Source organism: Ceratotherium simum, chromosome 9, assembly GCF_057802395.1.
Source record: "Ceratotherium simum simum isolate JZ-2026a chromosome 9, ASM5780239v1, whole genome shotgun sequence".
In the NCBI taxonomy this organism is placed as follows: domain Eukaryota; kingdom Metazoa; phylum Chordata; class Mammalia; order Perissodactyla; family Rhinocerotidae; genus Ceratotherium; species Ceratotherium simum.
In genome coordinates, this window is record NC_141908.1 from 83,363,123 (window position 1) to 83,379,021 (window position 15,899).

Consider the following 15,899-nt stretch of genomic DNA (forward strand, 5'->3'; position numbering starts at 1 on the left):
TTAGTGAGTCGCAGAATGGAATTTCTCCTGAAACTCTTTTCAGCATAATTAACCGTTTAGAATGATGAGTGATATTCTTGGTTGTATTTGAATTAATTTACTTACAGACTTATTTGTGGATGGAGGAAACTGAGGCTGAGATTGATATTAACAGTCAAACTGTCCTGATATTTTAGTATGCCTAGATCGTGAATTGTAGCAGGTATAATATTTCTGACTTATCTTACTTAGGAAAGGGAATTCTTGAAGAATTACGTTCAGCGAATAGTCGATGTTCGACCCACGTTGGTTCTGGTTGAGAAAACAGTGTCTCGGATTGCCCAGGACATGTTACTGGAGCATGGCATCACTTTGGTCATTAATGTCAAATCAGTGAGTGTTCTTATTTTTCTATTCTATATCATTTTTAAAAATTCATAGCTTTTAAATGTATATGCATGTGTGGTAGATATGCAGGGGTCTTTGATTATTTATCTGTTTCTGTGCTGCGCCATATATATTGGAATAGGATAGGAGGCACGGCAGCTATTTCATTATTCAGGCTGGCAGAAAGTGTGGTTAATTATGTAGCACTCACCCTAGGTGTTTACGAGACAAAGGTGTGATAGACATTAGGTAATAAGTAGTATTTGTTGAGCCTTCCTTTGGTTTGGGGAATTGCACAAGCAGCAAGTGTTCTCTGCCTTGAAAAGTTACCCTCTTCAGTAGAGCAGCCAGTTCTAGGAAGTTGTCTTCCGCCCCCATCCCTGCCTCCCAGCGGTGTCTTGTGCCAGTGCCTGATGCTTACATTCTTGTTGATAATGTTGTTAAGATGAGTATGGTTTATTTCAGGGGGCACATTGATTACTAAGTAACTATGTGTAGACTAATCTAGAATCTAGAAAATCTAGGAAAAAAGCTAGAAATCTAGAAAAAAAAGTCAATTATTAAAATTAAGGAAATTCATTGTGAGGGTTATTTTTAAATTTTCCCATTACTTTTTCAGATTAAATTTACTGAGAATTTTATTCTTTTCTGTCTAATTTTGAAATATACTGCTTTTCTGTGTTTTTCTAGCAAGTTTTAGAACGAATCGGTCGGATGACCCAAGGTGATTTAGTGATGTCGATGGACCAGTTGCTTACAAAGCCCCACCTGGGCACCTGTCACAAATTTTATATGCAGATGTTTCAGCTGCCTAATGGTGAGTGATCTGGCTCGGATTCTCCTAAGCCGGGCGCCTACAGGAAGGAGGCAGCTCTTTGGCGCTGCGCTGTTTGCTCCATGGGAGTGTCTGTTAGAAATGGTGAGATGAGAACAGCAACTGTGGTCTTCCTCACTTCAGGGTTTCCTCTTGTAGGTGTTGACAGTGAATTGATTCTGTCTAGACTTCTGGATCGCCACCTAAGTCTTCTTAATTTTCTGTTTATTTGTAGAACAAACCAAGACACTCATGTTTTTTGAAGGCTGTCCACAGCACCTGGGCTGTACAATCAAGCTTAGAGGAGGCTCTGATTATGAGCTGGCTCGAGTTAAGGAGATCCTCGTATTTATGATCTGTGTAGCTTATCATTCTCAACTAGAAATCTCCTTCCTCATGGATGAATTTGCTATGCCTCCTACGTTAACACAAAACCGTTCCTTCCATTCTCTGATTGAGGGACAGGAGGATGAAGGGGCTGCACAAGAGCAGCTCAGTGGAAGTCCCCTCTCCTGGGAGCCTGACGTCCCTCCGGAGCATCTGCCCTCTGGTGAGAGCAGTTTGCTGGAATCAAGGACTGTGTTTGAGAAGGGTGACCAGGAACTTAAAGGTGTTTCCCAGGACGTCACCTCGGTGAAGCATCAGGAGTATGCTGCAGCAGCCTGCCCGGCAGGCGTCCCCTGTGCTCTCTTTCCGTCGGTCCCAGAATCATTGTTGCCACTGCATGTGGACGACCAACAGGATGCCATAGGCAGTGAGCAGCCAGAGACTGTGCAGCAGACGGATGAGCTGCAGGATCCCAAAAGCCAGATGAGAGCCTTTAGAGACCCTCTGCAGGACGACACTGGATTGTATGTTACTGAGGAAGTTACCTCTTCTGAGGATAAACGGAAGACTTACTCCTTGGCCTTTAAACAGGAATTAAAAGATGTAATCCTCTGTATCTCTCCAGTCATCACATTTCGGGAGCCCTTCCTTTTAACTGAAAAGGGGATGAGATGCTCTCCCCGAGATTATTTCGCAGAGCAGGTTTACTGGTCTCCTCTGCTCAATAAAGACTTCAAGGAAATGGAGAGCAGGCGGAAGAAGCAGCTGCTGAGAGACCTCTCCGGCCTCCAGGGCCTGAACGGAAGTGTTCAGGCCAAGTCCATTCAAGTGCTGCCCTCGCACGAGCTGGTGAGCACTAGGATTGCCGAGCATCTGGGTGACAGCCAGAGCTTGGGCAGAATGCTGGCCGATTATCGGGCCAGAGGAGGGAGAATTCAGCACAACGGTTCAGACCCTTTTGCTCATTCAAGGGATGTGTCAGGTTCTTCAAGTGGCAAATCAGGAAGCAGAACTGAGGACGACGAAGAGAAAGGGCTGATGCCAAGTGATGCGGTGTGGTCGACAAAGGTGAGCGAGGCCCAGGGTGCTTGTGTCATTGGGAAGGTGTTGAAAAGCTCTGCGGTGGCAGGGGAAGAAGTCAGTGTGACAAATCGGTGCAGACTTATTAACTGTCCTATGCTCTTTTTATTTTAGGTCTGTCAGCTTATATGTTGCTTTAAATGCATGAAGTAGGAGTATAATGTAATGCAGCTGAGTTTGAGGGTTTCGAGCTGAGCTCACAGTAACCTAGGAAGAGCTCTGAGGTAGAGGACGTGGAGCTGCTTAAATTTCTGGCAGGAAGACTTGGATGTGGTGTGTCCTTGATCCTTTTAATGGTAGTGAAGGGGAGAGTGAGAGATGGAAGCTTATTGTAGGACATGGATGTGCTTTTACAAAGTGTTAGATTCATTCATTTATTTATTTATTTTGTGTGTGTGTGGGGGGCGGGTGGAGATTAGCCCTGAGCTAACATCCATGCCAATCCTCCTCTTTTTAGCTGGGGATGATTGGCCCTGGGCTAACATCTGTGCCTATCTTCCTCTACTTTATATGGGACGCTGCCACAGCATGGCTTGATGAGTGGTGCATAGGTCCACCTCTGGGATCCTAACCTGCGAACCCCGGGCCACCGAGATGAAGCACACAAACTTAATGGCTGTGCCACCGGGCCTGCCCGTATTTATTTTTTAACATGAAACACTTCACATATTATTTAACTATAACAGTGCCCTTTTTCTTTACTTTTTAAACAGAAGTTGAGGGCAAATTAAGGAAGATCTATTCATGGAGGCATTATTGATAATGGTGGTAATAAAACTAATGAACAAATCCATTTCTAGGTGAGGAAATGCAGTTGTTGAATAAAAAGATGTTCGGTTTCCCTGTTAGGGAAGGCTAAATAATAACGGTCCACCATTTTTTACCTGTGAGATTGGCAAAAAGGAAAGTGATAAGAGCCATGGTTAATGAGCTGTGGAAAAATGCCTATAGTAAATTTTATGTAAATTTATGTTTACATACATTTATGTGAATTTAGAAAAAGTGTTGGGGAGGTCTCTTTAATTTACATGAGCATGTATATATACCTTTGATTCAGGATTCCTATTTTATAACCGTTCCTGCAGAGGTAAGCAAGCATTTTATATAAGGATGCTTACATCTTGTAAGAGTGTATATAAAGGGTGTTTACTGAAACGTTGTTTCTAATGGTTTGCTGTAAAAAAGGGTGAGTGGGATCTCATTTAATGACCCAGATGGAGCCCATGATGTATTTTCAAGAGTTAAAAAGCAAGTTGTGTTTTAATATATGTAGCACCATCCCATTTTTATAAAAACATCACCTCTGTCTCCCTGTGTGGGTGGTGGTGTGTGTGTGTGTATAAGCTAGCAAAAAGAGACCCTGGTTTTTAACCATACAGTCAGATTTGTCAATCTGGGAGGCAAGGCGGCCTCAGAGGAGGACAGGCTTCGTGAACTTCTTCATATACCTCTGCACTATTTGAATTTCTGCAGAGGGCTGGTGTTACCTTGGTAATGATCAAAAACAGGTATAAAGTACAAGCAAATAAATACCTTAGAATTTAGATTTCTGGATGTCTCAGACTGATGTTATATCCAGCCATCAGTTCAGACTTTCATATTTAATTAACTATTTACTTTCAAAATAATTTAATGCAGTTTTATAAAAATAAAGAGTATTTAGAAAACAAACTATTTAAAAATCTGTTTGTATTTTTAAGTTTAACTTAAACTTTTTGGATTGTTTTACTTCAAAAACTAACTGCTCTTCTTCCTTATATGTAGTTTCTTATAGTTTTAAATCTTCCCCAGAACCCCTGCAGTGGTGGTGGGAGGCTGTGAAGGTCGAGTGGGGTGTGTTGGATTTGAGCAGCGAGCGTGTGCCGACTGCGGGAGCTCACCCGACCCTTCTCTCCCAGGTGGACTGTCTGAACCCTGTGAACCACCAGCGGCTGTGTGTGCTCTTCAGCAGCTCTTCTGCCCAGTCCAGCAATGCTCCCAGTGCCTGTGTCAGTCCTTGGTAGGGTTCTTTTCCCCCTGCACTGTTGCATTTAAGAGCAGAATTCCAGCTTTTAAAAAAAAATGCAAGTATTAGGATCTGTTTTTAGGTACATGGCATGCTGCTGTCATATATGAATTGATAGTAAATGTGTGGATTAAATATGAAATTTATGTTTGTTCATGGGTAGAAGTAAATGAGAGTACCTTAAATAAGAATGAAAAGGATGTGAGGGATGAAAGGAAATTTGTAATTATAAAAGCAAGAAAGTTGATACATAAAAGCTAGTTTTAAGCATTTTGATGGTAACGTACAATTTAGGCAAGTTTTTCTTTAGGCACCATTTTCATAAAAGCAGTCGGTCTTTTCCCTTAAGTTTTTTCTAAAACTTCTAAGTGGATTGATAGAAACAATTTATAATGTTATAAATTATTTGTTTCAAATGATAGTCACAAAAGCCTAGTTATTACATAATTTGATTTACCTTTAGTTTGAAAAGTACTATGGAACATAACTGCTGGTTTTTGGAACACTGTTTCCATGACAAAATGTGCCCGTCTTTTAGTTTTGAACCCTGGAAACACTTACTCCTCCCAGCGAGATCAGGAGTTTGTCTAGAGTCGGCATAGCTCTCAAGGCTGACTTGGGGCAGGGGGCCATAGGAATTTTCTCTGGGAGTTGATGGACTCCTGAGGTCAAGGCTTGAGTACAAGGTGGGTTTCAAGAGGGATATAGCCAAACTCTCCTATTTGTGGGCATTTGTAAGTTAGAGAATTGGCTCTTGTGGAAGAAGATGAGCTGCTGTTCTCCATGCTCAGTAGTGGGTGGACTGGAGAGCAGGAGACCGAGTCCCATTGTATGTTGACAGGGCTGAAGGCTTTGTGAAGGAAACGTTTACTTCTTTCTAACTCAGATCAGGTTTGCTCATTTAATGTTATAGTTTATGCATCCTGATTAAACAGTTTCGTAAGACACTGATGGACTGGGAGTGGATAAGATGCTGTAGTGTGGCTAGTCCAAACCCATTTTATCAGATGGGGTAAGACCTGTTCTAGAACAAGAATATTACCCACTTCAGTACTGTCTTATACGCACATCTGACAGGTAATCAGTTTGTAGTCTCATGAAATGTCTTTACTGTGTGGTAATTCTTACGATAGGTTACTGAGAAATGTTTTCTTCTTTTAGGATTGTAACAATGGAATTTTATGGAAAGAATGATCTTACATTAGGAATATTTTTGGAGAGATACTGTTTCAGGTAAGATCAGATTTTCTCCTTATGTTCCATTTATGCTTTTTTGATGTCCAGAATTTCACCCTAAAACATCAGCGTGAGTTGGAGTATTGTTATGTGGCCTTCATGTTCACACCACATGTCAGAGTGGACCATACCAAGAAGTAATCTGTTTCATATCCAACCTGAGGTGCCTTATCCAGCTCACTCCTCAGATCTTTGCCCGTCTAATTACTCTGCCATCCCTAAGACTTTCTTTTAGGATGTCTGTTTTTACAGTGATTCAGATGAGAGGCAAGAGAAGCATAGGACCTCGGTTTAAGTCTTAGTGCTGTCACCTGCCGCTTATACAACAAAGAGTAATAATTTAATCTTTACCACCCCTTGATAGGGAATAACAAGCTCCAGAAATGTCAGAGTTTAAATAGGTAAAACGAGATGGTGTTTAAAAATCCCCGGCAGATAGAAGGTGCTTAACAAGTGGAAACTGTCCCTATGCTGTAGTTGAAGACAGGGTGTTCAGCTGCATGCTCCGAGCGGTACCAGTGGTACCCTCACAGATGGTCCATTGTCGTTCTTACTCCAGAGAGGGTGCTGCGCTCTCGGCAGTGGTTCTGATCAGCCAGTGTTCATTACACGTGGCTCCTTGTTTCCATGGCTAACATGAGGACTTTCGTTTTGTCGAAGGCCTTCTTACCAGTGTCCTAGCATGTTCTGTGATACCCCCATGGTGCATCACATTCGGCGCTTTGTCCACGGCCAAGGCTGTGTGCAGATAATCCTGAAGGAGCTGGATTCTCCAGTACCTGGATATCAACATACAATTCTCACCTATTCCTGGTGCAGAGTCTGCAAACAGGTAAATGTACTCTGTTGCTATAGTATTTCATATAATATCATTTATTTCTTTATTTGTCTAGTTCTTTTTGCTGGGAGAGGGTAGTCTGTATTATTTTGGATTTTGTTATTTGTCATTGGGCTCGTATTTATTTTACCTTCCAATGCTGTATGTTCTGTTTAATGTTTGTTTCTTGATTCCATTTTAGGATTTATCAGTCATTATATAAAATTAGGTACCTTGTCTAGTAAAACATATGGAGATTGTCTTGAGAGTTCTCAGTTATGTTTATTTATTCATTCAACAAACACTTATTTAGTGCCATCTATGTGCATGGTACTGTGCTAGGCCCTAGGAATGAAAAAAGTCAAGGTATGTCTCCTGTTCTCCAGGAGAGGAGACAGACTTGTGGCACAGTTCATGTGCCAGGATGTTTGTGTGGGTCTGAGCCTATGTCAACGTTTCTGTCTTAAGAGATACAGGTGAGGCCATGTTTAAGTTGGTCTTTGTTGGTTTTCATGTACATTCTTGACAAAAGGACCATGTGTTTTATTTCTTCTGTTTTTTCTTTTCTAACTCTGGAGGAAATATTTGGTACCAACATTATGTTTATAATGTATACTTTTTATTCAAATTGTTTGCAGTGCGTATGTGTGAAATTTAACTTCATTGTTATCTTAATTGGCTTATTTTGAAGTGTACTTTTGGAAGGCACATATGGGAATTACAGATAAAATAATAGTGTGACCTACATCAATATCAGTGGTTGAGGAGGGCAAAATCAAAGTTAGGTCCTTCTGCGGTAGAAACATACAGCCAGGAAATCATTTCTTAAAATTATCAGTCTTAACTTTTTTTTTTTTTTTGTGAGGAAGATCAGCCCTGAGCTAACATCCATGCCAATCCTCCTCTTTTTGCTGAGAAAGACTGGCCCTGGGCTAACATCTATTGCCAGTCCTCCTCCTCCTTTTCCCCAAAGCCCCAGTAGGTAGTTGTATGTCATAGTTGCACATCCTTCTAGTTGCTGTATGTGGGATGCGGCCTCAGCATGGCTGGAGAAGCGGTGTGTTGGTGCGCGCCCAGGATCTGAACCCAGGCTGCCAGTAGCGGAGCGTGCACACTCAACTGCTAAGCCACGGGCTGGCCCCAAGTCTTAACTTCTTATAATTGTTCTTATAGGACTTTAGTTCCTGTTAGCCAGCTGGTAATGTTTCGTTTTGTGGAATTTGTGAACTTCTGTAGATTGCCCAGTGAACTAAATGCATAACTTGTTTGATCTTTATATCTTACATACTTTGGTGTACGCACTTTATTTTAAAACAAAAACTTCCGCTTTTGAGGTTGTGTTAGAAAGGAAAAGGTAAACAGTTTTTGTTACACAAAAATGAAAAACTTCTCTGTGTGTCAAAAAAATTTATAACAAATATGCCCAGACATTAGTGTACTTAATATTAAATTTATATAAGCCGCGATAATAGAAAAATGGGCAAAAGGCATGACAAAGCAATTTAACACAAGTGGCCAGTAGACGTGCAAATAAATTTTACTTGCTAGTAGTCAAAGAAGTGTAAATAAAACCAGTGAAGTACATTGTTTGTTTGTTTTTTAAGAAATCACATTTCAAAGTTTTATAATTCTGAGATTGGTAAGAAAGTGGGGAAATTGGTATTTGCAGATACTGTTGGAGGTTGTATAAACCAGTGCACCTGTTTTGGAAGACAGTGTGGCAAAAAGTATCAAAGACCATATAAATGTTCGTGCCCTTTTTATTAACTTATTCCAAGGAAATAATTATGGATATCTGTAGGTATATATATATATATAAAATACACACACAAGGAAGTTCATCAGATTATCATCAAAATGAAGAAAAACATGTAATGTCTTAAATGCACGTCGGTAGGGATTGGTTAAATATGTCTCTTTAATGGGATGCTCTGTGGCCATTAAAAATCAGGTTGTACGAGAAGATTTTATGTGGGAAAATATTTGTGATCTATTTCTAAGTAAAAACAAAAAGTTATGAAACTAATTACAGGAAAGCATTTTTATTTACAGATGCACTGGCTGTGCTGTACGTGTTTGTGTGTAGAGGGAAAGTACCAGCATGTTAACGATGGCGGTGGGGTTTCTTGTGACACTGCTCTCCCCAGCCATCTCTAACTCCACCGCCTTCAAACCTGTCTTTGTTTTTCCAGTTTTCTGCAGTCAGAATATATTAGATTTATACTAGAAAAGAAAATACATTGTTTTTTAAAAGTTCTCAAAAAAACGTGATTAGGTAACAAAGGATTTATGCTGAATTTCAGGTAACGCCAGTGGTTGCTCTTTCCAGTGAGTCCTGGTCCATGTCATTTGCCAAATACCTTGAACTGAGGTTTTATGGGTACCAGTACACGCGTAGAGCCAATGCTGAGCCGTGTGGTCACTCCATCCACCATGATTATCACCAGTATTTCTCCTATAACCAGATGGTGGCGTCTTTCAGGTGAGAAGTCAGAGCGACCTTGAACACAATCACAGACTCCCTGGAAGGCTTTGTACTAGATGAATTAATTTGTGGTGTGTGTTGTTCCCTACCCTCATCCTTGCAAATTCAGAGGGCCATATTTTGCTAAGAGCTTTCAGGGTTACTGTTTTATCTAATCCTTACCCTAAGAAATAGGTGTTATTATTACCCTCACGTGGAGACCTTATAGCTCGCTTACAGAGCTAGTGAGTGATGGGGTCATGCGATGAACTAGGAGATCTGCTACTGCAGATGTTACTCTTAACCACTGCTTTTGCATCTGAGAGTTTGTCAGAAGTTTTGCTGACATTAAGTAGCATAAGGATAATCAGATATTCCGGATAGAGCTAAAGTCACTACTTCAAAGAATGGGTAGTTAGACTGTGGTGTTAAATGACTTGAGAAAGCCTTCAGGGTCTGCCCTCAGAATGCATCCAGGGTCTGCACGGTTCTCACCAGCCCCACTGCTCCTCTGGACTGAGCCTCTTACGCTCACTGGGTCATCGCAGGAGCCTCACCAGTCTCCCCTGCAGCCTCTTCTCAACACAGCAGTCACAGTGATCCTGTTCACTGGAAATCAGCTCGGCCTCTCCTGATAAGCTAGACTTTCCAGGGGTGTCTTTCTCGCCCTGCGTGAAAGCCAGCGTGTTTATGGGTCTGTGAGCGCCTACGTGCTGTGGCCGCTCAGACCCCTCTGTGCTCCCCTCGCTTGCCTGCTGCAGCCTTGCTGGCCTCCTGGCTGGGCCTCAGTTATGGCAGGAGGCTCTTCTTCTCTGAAGTGCTGCTCCCCAGATACTGGCCTGCTGTTCCTTACTTCCTGCAGGTCTTTGTTGAGATGTCACCTGCCCTGACTCCTCTCACCCCTGGCACTCTCTGCTTCCCTTTCCTGCTTTATTTTTCTCCTTAGCACTTCCCATCTGATATGATATATATTTTAGGTATTTATTTATTTTGTTTATTGCCCAAATCTTGTATTCCTGACTCATAGGTCAGGAATTTTGGCTCTTGTTTGGTGCTGTATCCTCAGCACCTAAAACAGCATCTGACACATAATAGGCCCTCAGGAAATATTTGTAATTGGACCCTATTTCCTTCTTTAAGCAAGAGCTTTTAAAACCATGAACGTAGGGCCTAGGAGGGTTATAGCTGTATACTAGACAGCATGAACCCTCAGGAGGAGAGGAAAGAAGGACTGGGAGAGTCTCAGGAGCTGGGAAGGTGTGAATACCTGTGTCTAGGCTCCTTGTAAGGAAGGAGTTCCTCTCCTCATTCATAGAGGTTTATTTCCCAGTCTTGTGTTTCTAAAGCACATGAGGACAGCCTTGGGGGGTAAATGATGACATCACAGTGCAGTGAAAAAACAAACAAAACAAAATTCTTCCAAAATTGGGGAGGATATTTATAATGGTTGAAAATTGTCTTCAGAATTTTTATGATTGTTTTTAAAATGCAATTTTATAGAAACTTTATTCTCTCTTGTGGCTCATAGGAATTAGTTGATGATCACGATATACCTCTATTCAAAATATTAAAATATTTTTCACTTTTCTACTGTTACTTGTATTTTCTTCTCTCAGTTATTCTCCCATTCGGCTTCTTGAAGTATGTGTTCCACTCCCCAAAATATTCATTAAACGTCAGGCCCCATTAAAAGTGTCCCTTCTCCAGGATCTGAAGGACTTCTTTCAAAAGTAAGTTTTAGTTTCTTTGATCATCTTTTTTTTTTTTGGTACTCTCCATAATCTACAGCTATTTTGTATATCAAGTTTGTTCATTTAGCTTTCTTTGAAAACATAAATAACTGTATTTTTATAATTGTATGTTATATATGCCTGATGTAAAAAAAGAAAAATGTAGTCAATACATAAAAGTATTAGAAAAGAACTTAAACCCTCTCAGGCGTAACAACTGTTAACATTTTGATTTATATCCTTTCAGGTCTTTTTTGTTCTACAAAACTGTAGATGATGATTTTTTTTTTTTTTTTGTGAGGAAGATCAGCCCTGAGCTAACATCTGATGCCAGTCCTCCTCTTTTTTTCTGAGGAAGACTGGCCCTGAGCTAACATCCATGACCATCTTCCTCTACTTTATATGAGACTCTGCCACAGCATGGCTTGCCAAGCGGTGCGTCGGTGCGCGCCTGGGATCCGAACCAGCGAATCCTGGGCCGCTACCACGGAGCGCGTGCACTCAACCGCTTGCGCCACTGGGCCGGCCCCAAGTAGATGATTCTTACTTAGATAAAACATGTTATAGTTAAAGTTTTGTGTGCGACATCTATTTTTCTATTTATGTGAGATTAGGCAATTTGATTTCAGCTTTTCTAAAGTGTTTAATATTCTTTATGTTTATGTTATTAGAGTTTCACAAGTATATCTTGCTGTTGATGAAAGACTTGCATCTTTGAAAACTGATACGTTTAGCAAAACAAGAGAGGAAAAAATGGAAGATATCTTTGCACAAAAAGAGGTAATTCATTTCTTTGACAGAAACCCAAAAGTTAGCTATTAACTCACTAGAAGTTCCTTTTAGGGTGTGTCTCAGATTACCAAAATTGTTTGTGTTCCTTTTAGATGGAAGAAGGCGAGTTCAAGAACTGGATTGAGAAAATGCAGGCAAGGCTCCTGTCTTCCTCTCTAGACACCCCTCAGCAGCTGCAGTCGGTCCTGGAGTCCCTCATTGCCAAGAAGCAAAGCCTCTGTGAGGTGCTGCAGGCCTGGAATAACAGGTGTGACTCTGCAGCCCAGTGTTTGTTTAGTATTATTGCAGAATTTGCTCTGCCACAATGTTGTTAATTTAAATGTCTTTATTAATTATGGATGTTTCATTTTACCCTCAAGTTGTAGAAGCTTTTATTTTCTGTCACCACTACACCCCCCACCTCTTTTCATCCTTTAAAATATATATACTAATCTTTAGGTAGTTTGTGAGCATAAAACAAAGATGAGAACAGCCTTCAGTGCTGTTTCAAATACTTACAGTATGTGTGTTCATTGAATCTAAGATCTCTGAATTAGTATACCACCAAGTGATTCTTGGTTTTTAGGCCAGAACTTTCAAATCCATTACTATGTGTATCTTATACCTTTATTTAAATATTTATTTTGAGGACTGTTTCCCTTTAATGCTTGTTTAGAAGTTCAGTTAGATTATTATATTGTTTATGTTTTGAACACTGTGCTGGGCACTAAGGAAGCACTAGATGGAGTTCGCTTTTATTTGGTCTTCTGAGTCCTGCACTGTGAATGCCATCTTCATTGTACAGAAGAGGAAACTGTAGTTTTAAGAAACTAAGGGATTTGCCCGAGTGATGTATCTGTTAACTCTCAGAGCGGGGCTGTGTGCCCAGGTCTGTTGTCTCTAAAGCCACGTTTTTCGCATTATGTTATGCTGTCTCTTTTGATAACTTGCTATTCTTTTATAACTGTAGTCATAACAGTAATAGTTCTTGATTGGTTGATTAGAAATAAGACAAAAAACTTAGTCTTAATTATTTACAACTTTAAAATCTATTGCAATTGAAATAGGAAAATCTAATTATTGTGGTTTCAAAGCTGTAAGCAGAAAAGTTGTAAATGCTATTCAGGATATTAGAAACAAACCGTATATATTTTTTCTTTTTTTTACTTTAACTGTAGGTTGCAGGACCTTTTCCAGCAGGAAAAGGGTAGAAAGCGGCCTTCAGTTCCTCCAAGTCCTGGGAGACTGAGGCAAGGGGAAGAAAGCAAGGTAATAAAATGTAGTTTTGTCTTTGGGATTTCTTTGATATAAGTATTGTAATTAATTTCATTTATGACATCAGAAGTGGTAGTTTAATTCATAGTTTATTAATAATCTTAAACAGGGTTTTTCACTTTGAAGTTGTGAAGTTTCAAGGAGACATAACCTGGATTAATTTTTTATCTTAGCCGGAAGTAAAATGTTATAAGTCATTTATTTGAAACATTTATCAGAAGCTCCTGTGCACTAGTGTCAGTGAGGGTTGCGTCATGGTGGCAATAGGTGCTGTAGAGAAGAAGTTGTGGACACTTCGAGTGTAGAATAGAGTCCTAGTTTATTTTACTATGCGGTTTTGGGTGTTCTTTATCTCTATGCTTAAGTGAGAAGCTTTTCTTGGAGTCAGACGTGCTACCATTGTGCCACAAGGTCCTGAGAAGCTTTCGTTAAGGGGTCTGCACTGGGTTATTTCTACACATTGATTTAATTAGTCTTTCCTAACTGTGTTAGTTTTCTCTTTTTGTGTAACAAATTACCACAAACTTAGTGGCCTAAAACACAAATTTATTATCTCACGGTGGGTCGGGGGTCTGGCGTGGGGTAACTGGGTTCTCTGTGCAGTCTCACAGCTGAAATGTGGTCAGGGCTGTTATCTGAGGCTCAGGGTGCCTTCCAGGCTCGTCTGGGTTGTTGGCAGAATTTGGTTCCTAGTGGTTGTAGGACCGAGGTCCCCCGTTTGTTGCTGGCAGTTGACTAGAGGCGATTCTCAACTCGTGGAGGCTGCCTGCATTCCTTGTCATGTGGCCCCTTCCATCTTCAAAGCCGAAAACAGTGTGTCGAATCCTTCTCCTGCTTCCCATTTCTGAATTCTCTCTGACCTCTAGACACAGGTTTGAAGGTCTGGTGTGATTAGGTCAGGCCTACCTGGATAATCTCCTTGTTTAAGGTTAGTGGATTGGGGACCTTAAATACCTCTCAAAATCCCTTCATAGCAGTATCTAGATTAGTGTTTGATTGAATAACTGGGAGGCGTGTGTGTCTACCAGGGGCAGGATTCTTGGGGGCTGTCTTAGAATTCTGCCCACCATGCTAACCATATTTCAGATGAATTGCTGTCAGTATAAGGGCTTAATATTCTGATATCATGAGGGCTTTTGAGAGAATATTTTCTTTTTGTCAAGTGTATAGTGTCATGTAGATGCTATAGAGGTCATTTTCATGGAATGATGGATCCAGGTGCCTTAGATCTTGTGTTATTTTGTAATATGTAAATGAATTCTTCCTCTTTGTCTCATAAACAACTGTGTAGGAATCACTTAAAGTTTAGGTGAGAGTAAGAATACGGACTACTGAGGAGGATTTGTGTGTTAGTGTTTGTCGAGTAGTCTGGGCTGCTCGTGGCTGGCACAGACTGCTAGTGGCCTTTCTAGTTGCCCACTGAAGACACTTCAAGGCTAGTTGGTAAGACCTTTAGTTGTAGTATGTAGGCATAGAACCATTCAACAGATGAGCATCTTCTTGAAAGGTTGAAAGTCGATTTGAAGATCTGTAGCACTACCTTTCTGTTCGTCCATTTGATAACTAGTTCTTGAGTGCTTTGGGGTCTGTTCTGGGTACCAGGTGTCCACGTGTGAACAGAGGCCATAGTCAGCGTCCCCGTGGAACATTTGTCTAATGAGGAGGAGACTGACAATAAATAAGTGGACTACTAAACATTTAAAAAATAAGTGGGGAAAAAGGCTTGAGGAAAAAAATAAGGGCAATGGAGAGTATTGCGAGGGAAGCGGGGTGGTGGGTTCTTTTATCTGGGTGGGCGGGGAGGTCTCTCTGGTATGTGAGCAAATCTGAGAATGTTGTAAGTGGTGATCTGAGAAATGACTTTGTGATCAAGTTGTACACAGGGCTTAGGGTCATTCTAATTGTACCTTATCTGTGGATAATGGGACTTGAGAAGGTCCCATGGATAACAGAAGGTTACCAGACCTAATGGATAATCATATGTGGTTCCTAGATGCTCTAATGCTAAGTCAGCCTACTGTTTAGATCAATATTCTCAGTGTGATTCAGAGACCCTGGGGGTCCAAGACCCTTTCAAGGGTTCTGCAAGTTTCCCTCTCCAACTACATGTCGGTGTGAGGCTAGATTTTCTTCATATAGTTCAATCGTAGTAGTGTAGCTCAGCAGGTTAACTGCAGAAGCGAGAGATGAATCCAGCCATCTTCTATTAAGCTAGACATTAAAGTATTTGTAAAGGTGTAAAACAGTGCCACTCTTAGCAATTTTTTTTGAAAATAGCTGTTTTTTTAATTAAAAAATGTTATGTTCATATGTAATGGGTTTATTGTTATTTTTAAATGAATTAATAAATGCATATTCTAAAACTTTGTCAGTTTTAATTTTTAATAAGGTAAAAATTGAAAGGTAGACCCCACATAAACAAAAGCTGAGTGTTTTAATAATTATTAAGAAGTTGAAGGGGTCCTGAGACCAAAAAGTTTAAGATTCGCTGGGTTAAGAAATTTTTTAAATGTGATTTTAATGTTTCCTTAAGAACAAAGTGTTTAATTCTGTACAGATAAGTGCAATGGATGCATCTCCGCGGAATGTTTCTCCAGGACTTCAAAATGGAGAAAAAGGTTGGTCCTTGAGTCTGGTGATCACTGCCATGGATATAAAGACATTTCTTAGTCTATAAGTTGTTTTTAACTGCTAATTTTGAGAATATTTTTGGGTGCAGTTGTTCATAGACTTTTTTCCCTACCTGTAGAGCATTTGTAGCACTGTCATTTAAGATTATCATAAGGTGTATTGCAGGAAGGTAAGTTAGGATGTAGAAATAGTAAATAGAGAAGGCTGCTGTGAGGGGAAGAACAAAACAGAAAAAGGGAGATGGAATTTCTCTTTTGGTTGTTCCAAAGTCAACTCCCAGTTTTCACTGCAAAAAATCTTACGAAGTTTAATTTAAATTTTTTGTCACTAAAATCTTTTCTAGACTTAAGCTGTCTTCCACAGTATTTCATTGAATAACTTGG

The 15,899-nt window shown here is 40.4% G+C and overlaps 1 protein-coding gene across 10 annotated transcripts in view; it reads left to right on the top strand.

Moving 5' to 3' along the window:
* Positions 1 to 15,899, top strand: part of PIKFYVE (phosphoinositide kinase, FYVE-type zinc finger containing) — an 85,575-nt gene that overhangs the window by 52,135 nt on the left and 17,541 nt on the right. For all 10 annotated transcript variants that reach the window (XM_087435725.1, XM_087435724.1, XM_087435731.1 and 7 more), the window contains 12 exons: positions 232 to 372; positions 1,057 to 1,183; positions 1,416 to 2,575; positions 4,486 to 4,586; positions 5,754 to 5,825; positions 6,489 to 6,660; positions 8,949 to 9,127; positions 10,726 to 10,839; positions 11,511 to 11,619; positions 11,724 to 11,878; positions 12,789 to 12,879; positions 15,443 to 15,503. In XM_087435725.1, coding sequence (XP_087291851.1) covers positions 232 to 372; positions 1,057 to 1,183; positions 1,416 to 2,575; positions 4,486 to 4,586; positions 5,754 to 5,825; positions 6,489 to 6,660; positions 8,949 to 9,127; positions 10,726 to 10,839; positions 11,511 to 11,619; positions 11,724 to 11,878; positions 12,789 to 12,879; positions 15,443 to 15,503 — 2,482 coding nt within the window. The remainder of the gene's footprint in view (positions 1 to 231; positions 373 to 1,056; positions 1,184 to 1,415; positions 2,576 to 4,485; positions 4,587 to 5,753; positions 5,826 to 6,488; positions 6,661 to 8,948; positions 9,128 to 10,725; positions 10,840 to 11,510; positions 11,620 to 11,723; positions 11,879 to 12,788; positions 12,880 to 15,442; positions 15,504 to 15,899) is intronic.